At 33.2% G+C, this 21,317-nt stretch overlaps 2 protein-coding genes across 3 annotated transcripts in view; one reads left to right on the top strand and one right to left on the bottom strand.

The window, feature by feature from the left end:
- Positions 1-5,036: 5,036 nt before the first annotated feature.
- LOC106880160 (14-3-3 protein zeta/delta) lies at positions 5,037-15,377 on the bottom strand. 2 transcript variants are annotated; one of them, XM_014929998.2, is made up of 6 exons: positions 15,240-15,377; positions 14,697-15,012; positions 11,824-11,947; positions 11,111-11,274; positions 10,930-11,025; positions 5,037-10,628 (listed from the first exon to the last, which is right to left on the bottom strand). In XM_014929998.2, the coding sequence occupies exons 2-6, from the start codon at positions 15,006-15,008 to the stop codon at positions 10,566-10,568; spliced, it is 759 nt and encodes a 252-aa protein (XP_014785484.1). In that variant the 5' UTR covers positions 15,009-15,012; positions 15,240-15,377; the 3' UTR covers positions 5,037-10,565. The 2 variants fall into 2 exon arrangements, with proteins under 2 accessions (XP_014785484.1, XP_014785483.1); XM_014929997.2 differs by lacking the exon at positions 15,240-15,377 and having other exon boundaries at positions 14,697-15,120.
- Positions 15,378-15,481: 104 nt separating this feature from the next.
- LOC106880161 (mRNA turnover protein 4 homolog) overlaps positions 15,482-21,317 on the top strand; it is a 66,695-nt gene continuing 60,859 nt past the window's right edge. The window contains exons 1-3 of the mRNA XM_014929999.2: positions 15,482-15,647; positions 15,747-15,805; positions 17,879-17,982. Coding sequence (XP_014785485.1) covers positions 15,620-15,647; positions 15,747-15,805; positions 17,879-17,982 — 191 coding nt within the window. The 5' untranslated portion in view covers positions 15,482-15,619. The remainder of the gene's footprint in view (positions 15,648-15,746; positions 15,806-17,878; positions 17,983-21,317) is intronic.

Here is a 21,317-nt window from a genome sequence, read left to right as displayed (position 1 = left end):
GTGTTCAGCATGTTCAGTTTGTAAGAATACTTTTTGATCTTCCACAAAAATGATCTTTGGAGCTAGCCATAGAAGACTAACGGAACTTTTAATGTAAGGTAACATGAAAGAATCACTAATGCAACTTCACTACAGATTGAAATTCAAATGGAATATCAGTCATATTAATCCTTCTATAGGAGTGTCTATAGAAAGACCACAAGCAGGTGCTAGTTTTTTTTTTTCAAATAAGATTCACAGATTCAATCACTTGCTGAGAATGCATTAATTGATACCAGAAATTTCCTCCATAAGAAATCTCTGCAATCCAGTAGTCTGATGAAAGCCTTCTAAAACTAGTGTTGGTACGCTGTTGAAAGGCTTGTTCCTCTGCTGTTCAATTCAATTCAAATGCAACATTTTTACACATAATTCATTCATTGTAAATTATTATCAAACACTATTTCAGCCCTACTACTGTTCCTGCATCTTTGCCAATGTTATTGGGTTGGTACATAATTATTGCAGCTTTTTTTCAAAACATCTTTAAATGATTATTCCAGAGTATATTCACCATTTACTGCTTCCCATTTGCTTGGCAGACAGTCATCTAAAAAGGTTTTTGTTAAATATTGTTATTGTCGGAAAAAAAAGGTGCAATAATTATGCACCAATCCAATACATATCAGTTCAGTGAGCTATTTGCCTTCAAAGTTTAGTGACAGCAATACAAGATATAGATGCCTTAGAAATTTTGCCATTTTATCTTAACCCTTTATATTTAAACCGGCCATATCTAGTTTCTCACATCAACCCTACAATATCTTTCTAAAAATTAAGTCACCGCCACAAGATAATGCATGATTAATTCAAAACAATGAAGACTAGAGGGTTAAGCCAGTCATTAGTTATGTTCCTACAGGTGCATCAAGAAAATTTCACATTGTTTTTGTTTCAAATATTATCAGTTGTGTAAAAGTGCGTTTTTTTGATCAAGTAGCTTAGGCTTTCAGTTTTAAATTGAACTAAGGAATATGCATTGTAGCAGATTTCATGAACTGTTGTTGGTGGTCGGTTCCCTTGAAACTAGTTATTCTGAAGTAAACCATACCAATGCAATTCAACTTTGTCCTAAATAGCAATGAGACTTATATTGAAGATGGCACCACTAAAAAAGAAAGACCTGAGGATTATGTTGTTGTACTTGATGCTTTTAACGGTCAGCTTGGTCTCCTATCTATAATCATCAGACAGGCATTGAGAGATGACAGTCCACAGGTTTCCAATAGGACTGAAAGAGGTTCAGCAGTTTCAAAGGGTAATTATAAAATTACAGCTTCCCAATTACCATCATTTTGCAACAAGGCAAATGTAATCACACTGTCTGAAACTAATGAAATAAAATCAGTCCACTGACTTAATGTTAGAGCATTCCAAAACAGAAATATTCCTGCTGAGATAAACAGTACAGAAACTTCTCATAGTGTAATCACATTAAACAGGAACACCGTCTTTTTGGCCATTTTATTTTGTTTCAGGAGTAATATGAAGAAGCTTGATAATACAGCAATGTCTGAAGAAATGTATTGTACTAGTAAAGTTAAAAAAGAAAATTTATGTTGTGTTCCTTTGGAGCTAGACTTGTTACATTCTACAGATATGTATGTACAAAAGCATACATATAGGCACAGACGATACGCCTAAATAGTCATTCAAAAAGTACACCAACATAACATTTTAAGCATATGTCATGAATCAACCCTAATTTTATAGTTTATGAAGCCAGGATAACAAATTTAATCTTGCACTGATCTTTCACAGTACCCATCGGTCATTTTGTCTCGTTATTTCTCTTTTGCTTCGTCTAATTATCTGTCTCTCTCAACAATAATTCAGCAGAACCTGAATCACAAATGTATAACATATTTATACAAATGTATCATAATGGTTACATAGATACTTCACAGAGATAGGCAAAACTGTATTAAAAAATTCTCATGTGATCATATACACATGATGTACTCAAAGATTAGCCACATACATGCGTCACAAAGTAGATATATCTTTGTGTAAGTGTAAGACTCAATTTATTCTCAAGTAGTTGAACAATTGATGATACACAGAGGTGTCCTTGAAAACCACATTTCAAAACAAAAATACACACGATATAAACATGCTTTTTGTTATTGGTTCTTTTTACTGTGGTATTTCATCCACATCTCAAATTGTAGTGGATAAGTTACACACTGAATAATGTGGTTCTTGGTTCACTGGATCTGAGAAAGGGACAACGATCACAACTGCAATGTCTTCCATTAGAGAGAATGCCATCATGAAACTTTTTAGTCAATCTACCAAAAAAAAAAAAATAGGAGAACCCAAGTTCAAATAATATTCTACAGGCTTGAGGGGGGAAAAAAAAAAAAAAAAAGGATGCATTAGCAGACCCTGCTACACAAAGATAGAAGCTCACATCGAGAAGGCTTTGATAAGTTCTGTCCACTCCGGTCTGAGAAATGCTTTGAGCCAGAGTATCTATCTCCTCCATGAGTAATTTTTTGTACTGAAAAGTTCCTGGCTTTTGCTAAACGAAAATACAGAAGGATCAGTTAATTACAATATTTTATTCAACATATTGCAGCAGTCCTTTCAGTTTTTTCTAATATCTGCAAAAGAACTTGGAAGGTTGGGCTGCCAATCAGTCCTTTAACAAAACCCCTTAAAGCCAGGAACTTTTCAGCACCCTTGGCTTCACATAGTTCACCATTTACCTCATTAAATAATAATAAAAAACTTTAAAAAGTCCATGCTGCCATGAAGATGGTATCTTTAGGATACCATGTTAATGCTAATATTACTACTCATTTGTGTAAGTTGATTAAATTTTTTTTCCCAAGAGATGGTAAAAGAATTACTACAGCTTCCAACTTATTTAATCTTTTCACATTCATTCATTCAAGTTAAATTCTATTACAACTGCTTATCTCATTCACCACTGAAGTAAGGAGCACACTAAGTCAACCTGCTGCTATGCTAGGATTAGAAACTGTCCAGATTAGATAATAATGTCTATCCTACCCTAAGTGATATTGCTATAGTCAAGTGATCATTTCTTTTAGTTCGTAATATCTAATTACTTAGAATATATTTCACTTTTGCTAAAAATACTTTCATTATATTTGAAAGTTATTTCTAGTATTATAATGCAGATTCCCTCAAGTAACTTTTTAAAGCCAAAAGCCAACTTTGGCTCAGTTTTATGAGTGACTAGAGAATCATGACATTTTTAACAAGAACTCATTTCTAATATTAAACGCAAACTTTACACATGTACATTAATATAAACATACATGCACATAGGATCTGGTTAGATGAAACCCAATAGCTTTTAAATGTATAGAATGTTAACAACTATTGTCTTATGGTAGAGAACAATGCGTGACATTTATAAACAACTGTTTAAAAAAAAAAAAAGTCATTCAAATGCTTCTATTTAACATGCATTTATGTAGTCTAACCAGGAAGTTGTATGTTGCACACTGCACCTTTTGGGACACTACTGTAATTTCCTAACAAACAGCTGTTGTTAGTTCATCCGGTGGGTGTAGTCTGGCAAATAATTTTTTTGAAGCAGCCCCCAGAGCAAATAATTCAAAACTGAAAGGTCAAAGCATATAATCATATTGAGAAAGAAGAGCTGCTAAATCGTTTTTTTCCTTCTAAGTAAAATCCATGACTGTTGCTGTATGAGCAGTTACGGTTGCAATATTACATGAACCCATGTATTACAACCATAGATTTAATTCTGGGTAAGAGACATCTATACATACAAATAACAGGCTCCTGCTTACCAAATTTCACCTACATAGCATTGATGAATCAAAAGCCAGAATTTGTGAAATATGTGCATGGTTTGTTTTTTGTATTACACATTTAGTGAATCCATGGGCCAGTGCATCTGATGACAGGAATAGTCACGGTGTTTCTTAGAACCACTAAAGGAGATGCAAAAATACCCTAACTACTAAATAATTGAGAAGTTTCACTTAGAGATCATAGCTCCAATAATCAGTAATGTTTAGTTCTTTAACCCACCAATTCAGCAGACCTAGGAATCAAAAGAGCCATCTTTTAGACAGCAGCATCTTCGGCACATTAATTTGACAAGATATGACAGACTCAAAGAAAAGCAGGTTTCACAATTAAAATAGTTCAACCTCAGTAATTCTTCCTCACTAGCATCACAAGAAATGTGTAATATTTAGTAACCAAAAGTGACTCATGTATTATCAAGCCATTTCCATCCAGATGAATGAGAAGTTACATGGCAATAATGAGTCATGTTTGGCTTCAAGTGCCAATGATTTATGACTAAAAGTATCGTGAGCACAGCTGCTGTCATCTACCACCAGATCTGCTACATTGCTTTAGAACCAAGAATGCTAACTTGTTACTATCTCAGTAACACCAGTGGCTTTGATCTAGTATTTATTGAAAATCCAATATATTGTTTAATGAGCAAGATCAATAGTGTTATTCAAAAGAATAACAAAACTAACATTTCAATTACAAACCCAAAAAGCATCCATGATTTATGTAATCACTGATCAATGTCCTACCTACCTACAGCTAAGAATGAACTGAACACTCCCACCCACCAAAAGAAAAAAACGCAATTACTACAAAATTAGAATTATTTAGATTGTGAAAGTCATTTGCAGTACTTTTTTTTTTTCTACTCCATTATATATTTGAAATATTCTATTGATTTTCTTAAGTTAGTGTCTAATTACAAGCTAACACAATGGTGTTTCCTTGGATTTGAAAAGTAAGACTGAATGCAGCACTATAACCTAGTCACTAAATTCAAATTAGAAGCAACTAACAATAATCAAAAGTTCACAGGATTAAGTAAATTCACTGCAACAGTTGCTAAGTTATATTTCAAATTTGTTACTTAAAAGATTTCATTTTCTGACAAGGAAAAAAAAAAAGCGAAACCATAAGATCAGAAAATTAACAAGGAATGCAAGTCTAAAACAACATCAACAGCAATGTGGTTGGTACAAGTAAATCTCAGACTTTTTTTATTTTAAATTCCATAAAAAACAAAATTCAGCATCAAACACTAAATTGAAGCAGTCCATGACAAAAGAGCTTAAAAAGAAATTTTATATTAATGATCATCCTAAGAACTTAGGTAGCAGACAGTGGCCTATCTCTGTTCTCACCAGTTGTTGAAAAATAGAAAATCTAAAACAAAAAGGTCAAGAATGTTTGACATCATTCCTGTGTGCAGTAAAATGCAGTATCCAATTCTTCCTTGCAGTTAATCTCAAACCAAGTAAGTTATGTGGGTGCAACAGAAAGTTGATGTGATAATAGCAAAGAGAACTAGGCAAGTAACATTCAAGGCAATAATTCTGACACTAAATATATGTATAATATTTAAAGTGACAATGTAATTAAGACAAGAATAAATTTGAGGCCAAGCAACAAGACCTTATCACATTCCACAAATAAGACAGCAAAACCCCACTAAAAGTTACCTGGCAGGTTAGATTATAAAAACCAAAGATATACTAATGCACAGTCTATCGAACAAGGAATGAAATTCCAGTTTCTGTAATACAAATGAATTTACCATGTGTAAAAATAAAAATTCCAAGTTATCTGGAATTGAGAATCACAGGCTTTTTCTGATGAGAAAAATATTTGTCAAAGTTTATCAGTATTGCATAGTGTGTAATCCACAACAGAATGAGTTTCAGTGAATTTAAATGTAGAAGAAATAAAAAGTGGATCTTAAATGAAAGGGGTTAGTAGAAAGTTCGTTTTTCAAAAGAGTATATAAAAAAGTTGCAGCATACTTATTCTCAATGACCAGTGGAATGGATGTGCAGCTAAGAAATTGGATTCAAAGATACAAACAGAATGAAAAGAGATTCACTTGGATTACAATCAGGTGAAGGCAGTAAGTAAAAGAAAAAACATGAAGACAGGCTGTGTTGCAAGACTTAAGTTACCAATATTCTGAAAGCATGAGAATATTTTGGTGTACCACTAAACACCAACACAAACTGGATTCAATTGCCATATTAGATGTCATAAGTCAGTTTTTTCTTTCCTTTTTCAACAAAAAAAAATCGTTGGGTTTATTAAAATGTGTGTTTAAAATATAAAATTGCAATGATTTTAATTCTTAGTGTTATGCTTAAATGAAAAGACAGAATACTAAAAGAATTTCTAATTTAGATCTGAATGCTTCTCAAATGATTATCTCCGTAGTATTGAAGTACAATTAATGATCATCTCATCCACAACATACAGAATTTGTATGCATAACACTAACAGGTTCAGTTATCCAAAACAGATAGCACCTCACTTTTGTGTAGCATGTGAAAAGATTGACAGCACCTGAAGAGTAATATATCAAGATCAAATAGTTGTTTGTGAAGGTGAATACAAGCAAACTAGATAGATTCCAAAGCATGGTAGGGGGGAAAAAAAACTAATTGATAGACAAATTAACAGTACTTGCAGATATGTCCAAACTCTAAATTGTCCATTAATGTTCAAGAAAATGGAACTAAATAACTTAGCTTACAATTTTAAGCATTTGTTTTCATTTTAAATGGATCTAACTATCATGGTAGTCAGAAATTGTTTCAGCCAGGTTGTTCTGGATGTTAAACCAACCAAGTAAATACACACACTTGAAATAATGCTGACAGAAAATCCACATAGTGTTAAAAGTTTCTCTCCCAATTTAATTATATCCAGTAACTCTCAAACAAAACTATTTTACCTGAAAACAATACCAGAAATACAGTCAAATATTGTTAAGTCAAAGACAAGTAGGGTACTATATTAAATTGATACATTGGTGATTTTACTTAATCTTCCTTAGTTACTAAATGCTGCTACATTCAAACCCTTTTTGATAGGATAAGCTATAAAAATCTTTTAAATCACTAGTGATGTTTTTTATTGAATGTAGGTATAATACATTTGATTTTAATTCAGCTAAACTAAAATTCCAGTTAATTTTAACGTTGAAGTCCTGCTGTTGGATAATAAAGTTTGGTATCCAAAGTTCATTTTTACAAAATAGAACCCTCATGCCAGTTCAAATACCAGAACCATAAGGACAAAAATAGTAAACAAAGCTAAAGTTGTCATTTTTAAGGCAAATCTTACTTCATATGAAACTAAATTGATCTGCTTTAAATACATGTTTACATTTGGTTTCAAGAAACTGAATTCACAGAAGAAAAATGTTTTTTTTTTTTTCCATCAATAATAGACAAATAGCCAATGGAAAATAGTTTTTAAATGATCAAATAGCAAAACCTATAAAAGCTTTGCCTGAATAACCACTGAAGACTATTGAATATATAAAAATTAAAAATAAAAATATTTTCATCAATATAGAATTAAGAAGTAAAAGTCTTTCGGTAAAACATTTTATTTTATTAAAACTGATTTTCACTTGAGATCAAAAGCTTTAAATGGTTTCATTAAATGAGAATATCATGCAAATATAAATAATGGTTGGGAGAGAAGAGATTTGGGTACTAATTCTACAGTAACTTGCAAGAAGCAACTCAAAAGCAGAAGCTAAAAAAATAAACATTTACCCATGAAAATAAGAACCAGATGTCAGAAAAGTAATATTTGAAACTAATTTTGATTGGTAAATATTCAGTTAAAAATTTATAAATATATCCAACATAATTGAACTCTAAATTTTAAGCAGAATAAACTGACAAGTAGAAAAATATTACACTAAATGACTGGGATCGAGGAGAGTACTAAAATATTTCAAGAATTCAGAACTTCGTTAACTATTATCATGAGTTGATTATTAATAATGTTCAAAACTAATCTAATGTTTAGAAACAATCAAATTGGAGAAGAGAAAAATAAAAATAGTGTGAAATTCATTGCTTTCAAAACCAGTGCCTACATCTAGAGACAAATCTAAGAAGTTTTGAATGTTATACGGCTGAGTAAAAAAGATTTTCAAAGCAAAATCTTCAATCTAACTGAACACTAAGAAAACTTAGAGAAAAGTGCTACATTGGTTTGAGCACTATTTGTATTGATTTTATTCATTTTTCAAATGCAACATGCAAATTGAGTTTGTGAGCAACAACTATAAAGATTTCACAAGAATCTTAAATTTAAGAATAGTCTGTTTTAAAAAGTTAAAGATAGGATCTGTATAATACCTCTTCCCAACATTAACTGTATATATTTTAAAAAATATGAACACGAGCAGCATAGAAAAAATGCTTTAGTTTTCTTTTCATCATATTCTTATTGGTGCAATAAAGAATATTTCCAAAATCTGCACAAGTTCTCACCTCAAACTAGCAAGAGACACCTATTGTAGTCTCCAATAGCTGTGAAATACTCTAGGGGTCGAAAAAAAAAAAAAAAAAAAAAAGAATCTAATGAAGGAGGATCGCTGGTTAAAATGCCAGGTTATCTTATGAGCAAAGTTTATTTGAAAAATGAATAAGTCAACCATACAGACTTCAAAAACAATCTGAGTTATCAGATGTCTTCACTTTTCTTAAAGCTGTTAAGAGAAAAATACAAATATTGAACTGAATAGTACAAAAAAATTCTTTGTGCTAACTGATCAAAAGCAATTTTATTTTCTGAACACTAGCAGAGTATAGAGAATATTGAATGTGTGCATGTATGGATGCTATTAACTTGTAATGTGTGCTCTGCAAAAAACAAAATTAAAACAAAACTGTACTTCCAAATGACTAAAAAGGTCATCCATATGGTATACAATATATACGTACTCCAATGGAAAGATGGTACTGGACATTAAATAAACTGAGGGCTAATTCAATTTTTTTTCTTCTGCAGACAGTAATTAAATAAACACTTCAGTTAAGTACTGCTAAAACTTGCAGTTGGAATTTAATCTTCAGAATTCATGGCAACATACAAAATGCATTATTTCCACGGTAACAGTCTTGCCAGCGAATGCTTCAAGTACAATAAAAAATTCACTATCATGAAGGGAAAAGGGGGAAAAACCCGACATCAAGTTTTGGTAATGTAGCAGTCGCTACGAATGACTTAATTTATATTCCCAGCAAACATTCATGTGAAAAAGGAATTGTGATTAACTGATAGCCAAGTGGGAAAAGGGAAGAGGTGAGAACAATTTGTAGCAAGAATCAGCATAGAATAAAAGTCAAATCCACAAGTACTGCTTAACAAAAACAGCCTTAAATGTGTTTTAATTGTAAGAACACAGAATTGATTTTATGTAGCCAACTCAAAATAATTAGTGCCAAGAAATATATTAAATTGTTATTTTTAGTCTTAAGACCAAGAAAGGAACTTTCAATGAACAAGTTATTGGCAGAAAGCAGGCTGAATTTATTTAGGTACATCAGAGTTTGATCTAACTCAGTGAAATCTTTTATAAAAATGTGAACCTTACCCAACAATTTATTTTGAATTTCTTTTTCCAGCTATCACAAAATCTTGACAAACTTCGCTAGCAACTCTTCAGCAACCAATTTGGATGAAAACGCATGGGGAGTAAAAAGCATGAAGATTTTTTTTTTTTATTCTCACACCAATAAAGTATTGGACAACAGCACATGGAGAAAGGAACATTTATTTGGTATGTAGTTTAAAGAGCATATCATGCCAAAATAGTAACCTCTGAGGAAATAGCAGGCCACAAGGCTCAATGCTAGTCACACCCCAATATTGGTCATTGTTAATATATATATATATTTTAAGTACTTGGGCCACAGAACTTTTGCACATGCTTTAACACAAAACACAACACTTGGATATGTTCAATGATAGAGCTAAATTCTAGCTAGAATAGCAGTCTCTGATTGGCCTGGATGCAGCAGACCGTTGCAGTACAAGAATATACTACAACTACTTAAACACTACAGCTGGCTAAAGACAGTAGTGTGCAGAGAGCAGCACATACAGTGAGGCACTGCTGAGGCTACTGGATCCCGTAGTGCAACAGTAGCTTAACTGGAGTGATTGATTGGAATCAATAACCATCTGTAGGGGAAAGGAAGAGTTCACCAAGCAGAACCTTATTAAACTTGAAATATAAGAATGTAGATTTTCCCATTAAAGCTAGCAAATAGCTCAACTTAATTAATCCTTGATAGGAGTGTATTAATTTATATATGCACATGAAGAAACACTATGCAACATTAAGAAAGTGCATATATAACACCAACAGGCACATCTACATAGTATAAAGAAAAAGATACCTGTTTATATTTTAATATTTGGCAACAGTACACTGATATTCTAACTAAAGTATCTGAAAGAATGGGTGGGCTAAGAATAAATTCCTAAATAATTTAATAGTTCCTAATAAAATTTATTTGTTGATGCAAGAGAAGGCATCAAATTGAAGCCTCAGCAAAGATCGTCAGCAATATCACCATCAGATGGCTTTCACAGAACTAGAAAGTAAGACATCTTGAGCTTGGTATAGGTAATAACAGTATGTGATGATGGTTGTTAGTACATGACCAAATGAGGTTCTGAAGGCTGCAGCCAGACACATCTCAGTTATTATCTCCTCCTTCACCACCTTCTTCATCTCCACACTGTGTATCAGACGTCCATAGCTAGAAAACAATTGAAAAAGACACCAATAAACCAATATCGAAACCCAAGTGGTTAAATTATTTTCATTAGCTAACAAACTGAATCCACAAGTGAAATACAACACAAATCAGAAAATATAGTAAGTATAAATTGTGACCAAGTCTGAAACTATGGAAATTCTTTTAAAATGTGTATAACAGTTAAGATTCTGGTATGGTAGATATTAAAACCAACACTTATTTAACAGAACTGAAAAGAAGCATGCAATATTTTTAGAATTACCCCAAAGTATTTCTAGAAGAAAAAAATCAGATTACTTACTGTTAAATTGTCTCTCAAAAGCTGCATTATCAATGTACTATCTTTGTAAGATTCCTCATTCAATTGATCTAATTCAGCAATTGCCTCATCAAAAGCCTATTTAATATAAAAAGAAAGTAAAATTAGAGAGAGAACAATACACAATCAACTCTTTGAGAAAAAACATGGAAACATAACTCACCTGTTTTGCTAAGCAACAGGCTTTTTCTGGAGCATTAAGAATTTCATAATAAAATACAGAAAAGTTCAATGCCAATCCCAGTCGAATTGGATGTGTAGGTTGCATTTGGCTTTTAGCAATATCAAAAGCGTCTTTGTATGCACATTGTGAGTGCCCTAAAACACCTGGAAAATGAATAAGAAAAGATTTTAAGAGAAAGAAAGCAAAAAGTGACTACTTCCCTTGAATTTCAGAGCACTGATAAGACAGCAGTATATGAAAATAGAAATTACTCATAATCAGCATGGAAATAAAAAAAGCGAGCAGTGCATTAAAGAGCCGACTATTGTTTCTCATATAGGCGGCGTTAGAGTCGATACATTCTCTAAACAAGTCTAATTTTCAATTGTAGCCAATGTACATCACTGCATATTTACTGTGATTTCCACCATCAATTTCGTAATCCGTGTAAATTCCATAATTTTCTGATGAAGTCATAAAAAAATCCGCAACAGATTTTTCTATTTAAAATAATCAATGCATATTTCACTTATTTTCAATTCGCTTTTCATGCTCCTAGCCTTAAATGTTCTCACTATCTTAAATGAAAGCTGATAATGTTATGAGTCATCTATAAGACTTTACAAGAACAGCTGAGACATTTGACGAAATATTAAGGTCCTAATAACGTATTACATTTCATAGATTAAAAAAAAGACCATTTTAAACTTCACCTTTCCTGTCTTCACCTTGGGCAACCTCTGCAAGATACCGGTAATAGTCGCCTTTCATTTTCAAATAAAATACTTTGCTCTCTGTAGTAGATGCTTTTGATATCAAATAGTTCTCAAGAAGATCCTTAGAAAGGAGGAAAAAATTTCAATATGATATGGATATAAACAAATTTTCTCAACGCTAATAGAACGATTAAACAAAAAAAAAAAGAATTGCATAAATTTCGCATTTTAAAAGGCTAAATCACAACTAAAAACATAACCAATTAAAAGTTACTTTATTTTTCTGAAACCAGATGAACAGTTTCAAAAATTTTTTTGACTCAATATGTTAGTTTTACGTAAAAGATTTTTTTAAACCAGTATTTTTATTTTTTTAACAACGAGAGTAGTAACTTTTATTTAATGGAGGTAGTAGCAATTGCTTTTCTTGAATATAGTAGTAATTGTATCTTTTGGACGATAGTATAGTTTTAAAACTGAAAATGAAATTTAATTAAACAAAAACGAAAAGTACTATTAAAAATTCACTACGTTTAAAAGAAGCCGATTGTCCCAGCATGCCCACAGCCTTACTTCCACTTAAAAAAAAGAATATAGACAAAACTTCATCTAATAAAGTTGATTCTTGTTTGCTAATTAGAATTGAGAAAACCAGACGTTCTAAAACAATAATTTTTAAAATTAAAATTCGACGTAAAAGCCTCATTTCTAAGAGGCTGGAGAAGCTAATTTACTACCCTTGTAGGTGAAGGGCGGCGGCGGTGGGCGACTTACTGATTTTATTTTTTCTAGAAATTCATTTACTATCCATGTAAATGAAACCCAATGGTTAAATATTTCACGAGGAGGGGAAAACGGTCCACCGATCGGGAAATATATTTTGTACAACATATGTACAATGAAATATGGTAATGGTAATAAAAGAAAGGCTACATAATTCAAGACATCCTATATATATATATCTAGTAACAACTGAACGGAACTAAAACTATTTAACAGATGTATGCATACACAGAAAACGATATCACAAATGACAAAATTAATAATTCCTAATGTTAGGAACTTCAACATCGACATTTAATATATATATATATATATATGTATGTATACCACAGCAGTTAATGTAGAGAATCGAATTAAAAAGGCTGCTAATGCAAAATGTAATCGACGACCACCAATGTAAAATAAAACTACCATATGTAGACATAAGACGCTGCCTAGGTAACGACCTGAAGTTGTGTGATCCTAATTTAAAGACCGTTTTAATGCCCATCACTTTAACAATCAAATATGCTAGATTAACATCGGATGAGGTGACTACTACTACGACTACATTAAGTATAAAAATTAATGTACATATTTACAAGTGATATCTAAATCCATAAGCACATTCCAGTGATACCTGACACCATCTGTAAACAGTTTTAAATATATAAAGAGGCTGGGGAAGGGGGATTCCGATGATTCCCAAATTTCATTAAACACATTTCGAAATAATTGACGAGGAAACAAATGGGGGGAAACGCTAGCAAATAACTGCATTGCAACGAAAAATGGAAATCAATAGTTATTGCAAAATGGATCTGCGTATATATTATAAGCCAGTGCAATCCTAATCTATAAACACGCAATTATATATACATGTGTGTGTGTGTGTGTGTACATACACACACACACATCGAGAATAGAAGACAATCTTTAAGGAAATAGGACAAATGTGATAAATGGTAAATATGGCGCTTTTCAAGAGGATAGCGATGCGATCCCATCTTTACAATCAAGTCTAACGCTTCATCCATTGTGGACCTATTCTAATATCTCAACTGCATCTATCTGACTATGGTATTCAGTACTGAACGGCATTGCTAAAGAAATTCCTTAATTCTCTACACCATATAATTCCAAACGAACTCAATTCTTCAAGACTTCCTGCAACCCACACAAAATTTTTAATGATAGCACCACCATTCTCCCTCCATCATCCCATCTGAGCGAAAATGAGCCGATTAAACCGAGTAGTAAATTGAATGAGAAGAGCTAGGGAGATAAAATAAATCTTAGGGAGAGCTGAGGTGCTAATAAAGGAGTGGAGGATGCTAGGAACTGTTGCCGCCCACTTTCACCGTAGCACATTTCTAGAATAATCTGAGCCTGAAATATAAATGCCGAACCCGAACCCCCAGAAACATTTAAAATCTACGATATCCATTGAGTGAAGGTAATTTCAGATAAGAGATAATTGAGAATAAATGCTTATTAAATACAAGATAATTTAGACAAGCGACGCTCAATAAGATTCAAAGATGAGAGATGAAACGTTTTTTTTTTTTTGTTCCTTTTTCTAATTATCCGTCTTTTATTATGAGTGGCATTTGAGATGAAATGGCTTACAACTGTAACGCCATTCAGTAGCAGTCAACTCCGACTGACATAGCAGTAGATATATCTATCATACATTGTACATCGCATTAAAGCTTGGAAATGGTCGATAGCACCACTATTAAAATATGGCTAGGCAGGATGGAGAAACAATTACAAAATAAATCATATATCCATTCATTTATAAAGTGTTTTAGCATCATTATTCTCATTGAATTACTACTTTCGGTTGATTTATGATGTAGTTAAAAGTAACCAGCCATTAAGTCTGGAGATAACTGGCTGAAGCGGATGCTGAGTGAATGAATAGCTAAGAAAGGAACGGTTTCCCTTCCTTAGGTGGCATTAAACAAGCTGCTTCCACTCAGCTAATTGAGATGAAATAAAGGAGATTTATAATGAAATAAAAACAGGTGATAACTAGATAGACTATGAAGTAAAAGTAGAGATGCGTAGAGAAAAAAAGTGAGGAGAATGAATTACTCGCTTACCAATACTTCTGTACAAATTGCTTTAAGTTCTAGTTCAACCTTTTCACGGTAATGCTTAGCCATCGCAAGCTTCCTCTCACAGTTTTCTGCTTTCGATTCAATACTGGAGATGACTCTCCACGATGACCGGCGTGCACCGACGACATTTTTATAAGCGACCGATAGCAAATTCCTTTCCTCGTTGTTCAATTCTACTCCGTTTTCTGTCACTTTTTTCATAGTTACGGCCATATCATCGTAGCGTTCAGCCTGTTCGGCTAATTTTGCTTTCGCTACTAAATCCTCCTTTGAGTTACCGCTCTGTTCTGTCATTTTCCTAAGAAATGTAAGAGCAAATGGAAATTCAAAGATGTAACAAACGAATTTCAAGGTTAAACTTCCACCTTTTACAAAGATGGCGGATACACAGAACCAATCACTAAGACCTGTGACATCATTTATTATTACGCCGTCTAAATTTTATAATGTCGATTAATTCATTATAGTTAACAGCCAATAAATGTAGAAAATCTTAATTATTTCAATGATGAAAAATTTACTTACAATTTCAAAATTATATTCGTGGAAGTTAAAGTAGAAAGACTGGAACTATATTGCGGATGACTACAGAGAAGCGGTCTTTATATCTCATAGATTCTTTCTCCTCAGAGGGGGTTCCCATTTGTAAGACAGGGTAGGCTGATCTGACGTCAAGGTTACCATGGTCGACGGCAGTGACATAAAAGGATAAATTCTAAATAAAAACATTAAACAACAGTTATCTATTCAATTAAATTATTTATTAGATAAATACCGGAATATATAATTTTCTTAGAATATAGTAATGTTTTCTAAAAAAACTTGTACATTCCATCATCCCTTTCAAATTAGTCTAACTTCCGGTTCCGTTAGTCCATGTGCGATTCAGAAGTAACACGTCAAAAATGCCGAAGTCAAAACGTGACAAGAAAAGTAAGATTTTAATTCTAAATAACTTGTTTTTAATCAATTACCCATCATGATAAAAACTCTGATTCTTAAAACTACTTTTATTTTTCTTCGATTTGACAGTTTCTTTGACCCGGACCGTCAAGAAAGGTTTAGAAGGAAAACAACAACTTATACAAAATGTATGTATCGCTCTGTTTTCTTTTAAATTCACGAATAATTCTAGAAAATGTAATTATGACTTAAATATTTACTTTTATTAATTTGGATTATGAACCAGAAGTATATTTGGAGAGCAAAATAAATCGTGGAAGTCGTTTCTTTTGTATTGAGTTCCAAATTTAAAATGACGATTGAATAAGCGAAAGAATTAAGATGGTATTTTAATTCAAAGCTTCTTCAATCCGATAAAATTGAATTAGAATGTAACGCATTCTTAATTTTACTTCTACTGAATTAGAAAAAAAAAAAGCTCCTTACTATTATAATCTACATCGTTAGTCAATAACTTTTAAAACTAAGTGCAGAGATATTGATGTCAGGATATTTCATGTGTTTATTATGTAATAATATTTTCATAAAGAAAACCTAAAATAATGCAATAATATTTAAGCTAATCAAAATAGCACTACTTTTGAAATTTGAAATTCTTCGATAAAAAAAAAACCGAACACGCCTTCAATAAATACCACGTGTATCTGTTGAGGCAGCATGATTACGTTTTGGCGGACGTCGCGCAGAATCTGTTGCTTGGTTCCAGTTGTCTATCATCACTTTAGCTTTATGTTTACGTTTTGCCTTTTCTTCCCTATTGATTACATTCCTGTAACTCTGGAGCCAAATTATCGTTTTCAAACGATCTTCCTCTAAGATTTTGATTTTATTTCACTAGAGTGTGTGTTTGTAAAAGCATTTGTTTTAATAAAATATTTTCTTATAATTGATTGCGTGTATTTCGATGGTTTTGAAATATTTATGGTACTCACGTGGATTGAAATTAGAGGGAAATATCTTTATTTGAGTTCTAGCCCAAATAATGAAAACATATTACATTAGATAATGCTGGAATCGCCATTCTTTTCAGGGGTCTCGACTTTTAAAATGAAATGAAAATTACTTTTGAATATAACAAAATTAACATGGCCTGTTGGTTTATCTTTATTTTCACACCATTTCAGTTTAATTTGGTTTTGCTCACCTTTCTTGTGTAACATATACAACCCAGCAATATTGATGGTTTTCTCGAAAATCCTCAATTTAGAGCCTTCTTTCTATTGCTGGAAGGTGCTCTGTTCCAGATATTACCACTGAACCAAATTTCAAAATATACTTTGGACCTTTATTAACATTTTGGGGATTGCTATTTACTTATAAAACCGTCTTAATTATACACCTTATTAATAAAAAATTAAAAGAAGCGGTAGAATCCTCTTGTAGACCCCCTCCAAACTAGTGAGTCTAATGTCTCTTGGAATGTATGTTGGCAGCAAGAAACATGGTCAACGTCGTTTTTGCTACACGGCAAAACTATTGTTACCATAGCTAAATGCTTGTGGGATGCTGTTTCTTTTTACTATATTCGACTATGTTATTTTCAGTTGAGGGGTAAAAGGGTTGATTGCTTCTTTAACGTTTAAACTGGCCAGATCCAGCCTCTCACACCTGCCTTACAGCATCATTCTAAAAATAAACAATCACATCATTGAAATCTCAAAGCTGTGAGATAATGCATGATTAATTCAAAACAATGTGAATAAATGAGCATTACATTTGACAATCTGAATGCTAAAGTGTTAAATTTAACTACTTTGTAACAAAATTTTGAATTCTTTTGGTCCAGTCTCTTTTATTCTTTCAAATTATGTCATAAATAGCATTTGAAATAATTCTCAGTATATTTAAGGTCTGTTCAAATAGATAGCAAAACAAGAAAAAAAATGCAAGGACAAGTTTTAACTAAGGTGTTATTAATATAGTGCTTGAAAATCCTTAACATTTTCAGATGCTCATCCTTCATCAGAAAAAAAAAAGAACGAAGGAAAGAGTTCATGGGTAGGATGTGGTTCTGTGATGTTGTGTGCATGTGTAGGAAGATGAGCAGGGGTGAGGTATTGAGTGTGAATGGTTTGTGGTGTGTGGAGATCTGCAAGAGAGGAGATAGTAGGTTAAGATCTACAGTAATTGTCAGATTGTATGATTTAAGAAAACTTTTCTTGTAAAATTAGAAAATCATATTTTATTTCTTTTGGTTCCAGATTCAGGATTCTGTGGATAAATATGCAAGAATTTTTATTTTTTCTGTTGAAAACATGAGAAATGTTCAACTAAAGACCATCCGTTATGAGTGGCGACATAGCAGGTTGGTTGATCTTCATTTTAACATTATTTCCTTTAATTTTGCTTGTCACCATCACCGTTTAATGGTCATTTTCCATGCTGGCATGAGTTGGACAATTTGACAAGAGCTGACAAGTCAATGGACCATGCAAAACTTTGGATGTCCTTTCGAAGGCCAGCCACTTTACAGAGTGAACTGGGTGCTTTTTATGTAACTCGTATGGCAAGACCCTTCAACTGAGGTATTGACGGAGGTGGCTTTGCACCACATGATAGAGTATGATAGAGCGACAGAACTATCTTGCTATAGAGGATGTACATGACTACCCCAGTTGGAAAAGAGAGAAGAGATAGTGCTAAGATAAGATTCTTTTACCATGTACCACCCAGCAATTTTTTTCCTAAAATCCTAAATTTAGAATCTTCCTTCAATTACATCATTTAACATCCACTTTTGGGCAAAATTCAGTGAACCCTTGCTGTCACCTGTCTCCAAACAAGGTAATATATTCTCATGGCTGGACATATTTCACAAAAGATTAGAAATGGACACAGCTTGTTTGCAACTATCACCTGATATTAATATAAGGTGACACACACATACTTAGACAATGGGCTTCTTTCAGTTGCTGGCTACCAAATACACTCATAAGTTTGGTCAGTGCAGGACTGTAGAAGGCACTTTCCCAAGGTGCCATGCATTGGATCTTGACACAAAAACCATCGGTAGGGATGTTCACTTCCTAACCATTCAGTTATGTCTGTGCCAATCTGAAAAAGATTAGTCATCAGACCAGATTGTTTTGATTTTCCATTTCTCTAATAATGTAATAAGTAGTTGGTTCTAGCTCATTAATCATTTTAATTCTTTTTTTCGTGTGTCTAAGAACGGTACATTTATCCTGTGGATGCATGCAATCAATTCGGAAGGATGGAGGTTGATGTGGAAAATTTATAATCGACTGAATTTGTTGATACTGTTGATAAGAGCCATCCACAAAATTTAGAAGACCAAATACTGAAAATAGTTAATATTATTTTGGGGTTAAAAAGATGTTTTGCTCAAGTGTAGTTTAAATATTTGAGATGGACTTCTCTACTAATACACTTTGTACATCTTTCACTATCTGGTTGGTATTCTAAACTTCACTGCACATTAATAACCTATTTTGCTGTCACTTCTAATGACATGCAATTTTATACACCTGTTGTATTGTGGCATCATTCCACACCAACCTAAACAGCTCATTCTTATTATTTATTGGATTCATAAGCAGAAATCTTGGAAGTGTCCTTTTTTAGTTCTGACTAATAACACAACCCTCAATATCAGTTCAAATACTGGGCCTTATATGATCCGGTGGTGTCAAGCTGTATAGCAACCAGAAAATGCTTTAGTTTTAATTCAACTATCATTTTACAAGTATAATCGTTGGTATGCTGCTTACTTACACCTAGGGATCAGTGTTGCTGCTGCACTTAGTTAATATTCTAGACCAGACCTGTGCAACCTTTTTTAAGAAGTGGGTTGCATGTGACATGGTTCATCATCTGGCATGCCACTGTGTCATTCGGTAAATCCCATGGGCCACATGTTGTCCATGATTGTTCTAGGCCAAATCCAAATTACCACTCAGTTGATTAGCAAAGGTTAACTCACTCACACTTTAGATGAGTGGGTTTTCCTCTCAGCCTCTTCTATCACTGCTAAAGTTGCTTCTGCAATGAACTGACTATATGCACCAACACACTGACCCCCATCCACTTCTACCAGCTATCCTCTTTGCTCAACCTTTCACTTAGAGAACTTGAAACTATGAAATCACTCCATGAACAGGTTTTTCCTACACACCAAACTACATATGTTCGTGTTGATGATAAACTACATCTATCTCCCCATCTGAGAGGGACTACTTCTTATTCTCTATTTGATAAATATTTTATTTTTAAAGAATGATTGCAAAGCTGTATCAGTAAACTTTATTCTTCTGTACCGTCTCACTGGTAAAATGTAAAACTTATCACTCGCAAGCGATTCTCAAGAGTGATAAAGGTTTAAGAGCACATTCCTATTTAACTTTAAAAAATATTTGATTTTGACATGACTGGCATTGCAATCATGTTGCTCAGGGTTTTCTCTCACTGTGCAACATTCAAACAAATATCTTTTACCATAACCTTCAGTTGATCCATGCTGAGTGAGTGAAATTGGGTGGACCTGATCTGACATTTGGCTTAGAACAACCACATGGTCCTTGGGTAGCGAGAGTTGAGTCCATCCAGTTGCAAGTATTCAGTCTAAGTCTCTGGTTTGAGGATAATATGGCAGTGGCTTTTGTGGGTGCTGCAAAGTTATGGTGACATAAATAAACAAACACTGGTTGTCAAGTAGTGAATGACAAATACATGTGCATGAGTAGACACACACAGATCATTTTGCAGTTTGGGTCCGTCAAATTCCTTTACAAGGCATTACTTGGCTGAGTGGTTGAGAAATTTGCTTGCCGATCACAGGGTTTCAGGTACACTGGTGCCTTGGGTGGGTGTCTTCTACTGTGGTCCTGAGTTGATTAAAGCCTTGTGGGTGGATGTGGTAGTCAGAGACAAACAAACCTGTTGTGTGTATGTGTTCTTGTCTTGGCATCACGTGATTGCTGTAAACAAATGTCATTCCTTTCTGAGTATTCTGTAAAAACATGTCTGGCCATGAGGAAATATCTTGCTGGGAAACAGGAAGAGTTGGTTACAGAAGGGCATCTGGATGTAGAACATCTGCCTCATACTCTGTCTGACACATGTATGGTAAGGTGGATTTTAAAATGATGATGAAAGCACCTTCAAATCACATGATACTGTGTTGTCAAAAAAAGGACCATGAAAAGTATAATATATGCACTATGCCTGTAAAATAGAAAAACAAGTCATTGTTGATCCTAGATGAGCCTACCTGTTCAGGGCTCTCTGGAAGCTAAACAATGAGGTGGAATGTTAAAGAAAACTATACAAAGTAATTAGAGCTTTATTGCAAGAAAAAGATAGCTTTGGTCTCATCATTGTGATTTTGTAAATGCTTTGACACACAACACTACTGGTGGTTGCACAATTAATGCAACTAGTGACTATGGCAATTTCAAGCTCCCTTTCGTTACTGTATTTATTTTGAGATGCTCTGTGTTTCTTTCAATTACTTTAAATATAACAAAGAATTTAGTAAAATAACTTGGTTATCATTCAGCCAGTGTTAGGAACATAAATTGTGACTACAGTTTGGTGGAATATTTTAATTCAAAACTTATGAAAACAAGACATTTGTACTGAGAGCCAGAGATGGTTTCAGCTGGGTTGGTAACGAAAGGG

This window comes from Octopus bimaculoides, chromosome 4 (assembly GCF_001194135.2).
Source record: "Octopus bimaculoides isolate UCB-OBI-ISO-001 chromosome 4, ASM119413v2, whole genome shotgun sequence".
In the NCBI taxonomy this organism is placed as follows: Eukaryota; Metazoa; Mollusca; class Cephalopoda; order Octopoda; family Octopodidae; genus Octopus; species Octopus bimaculoides.
This window is presented reverse-complemented; position numbering and strand designations above follow the sequence as displayed.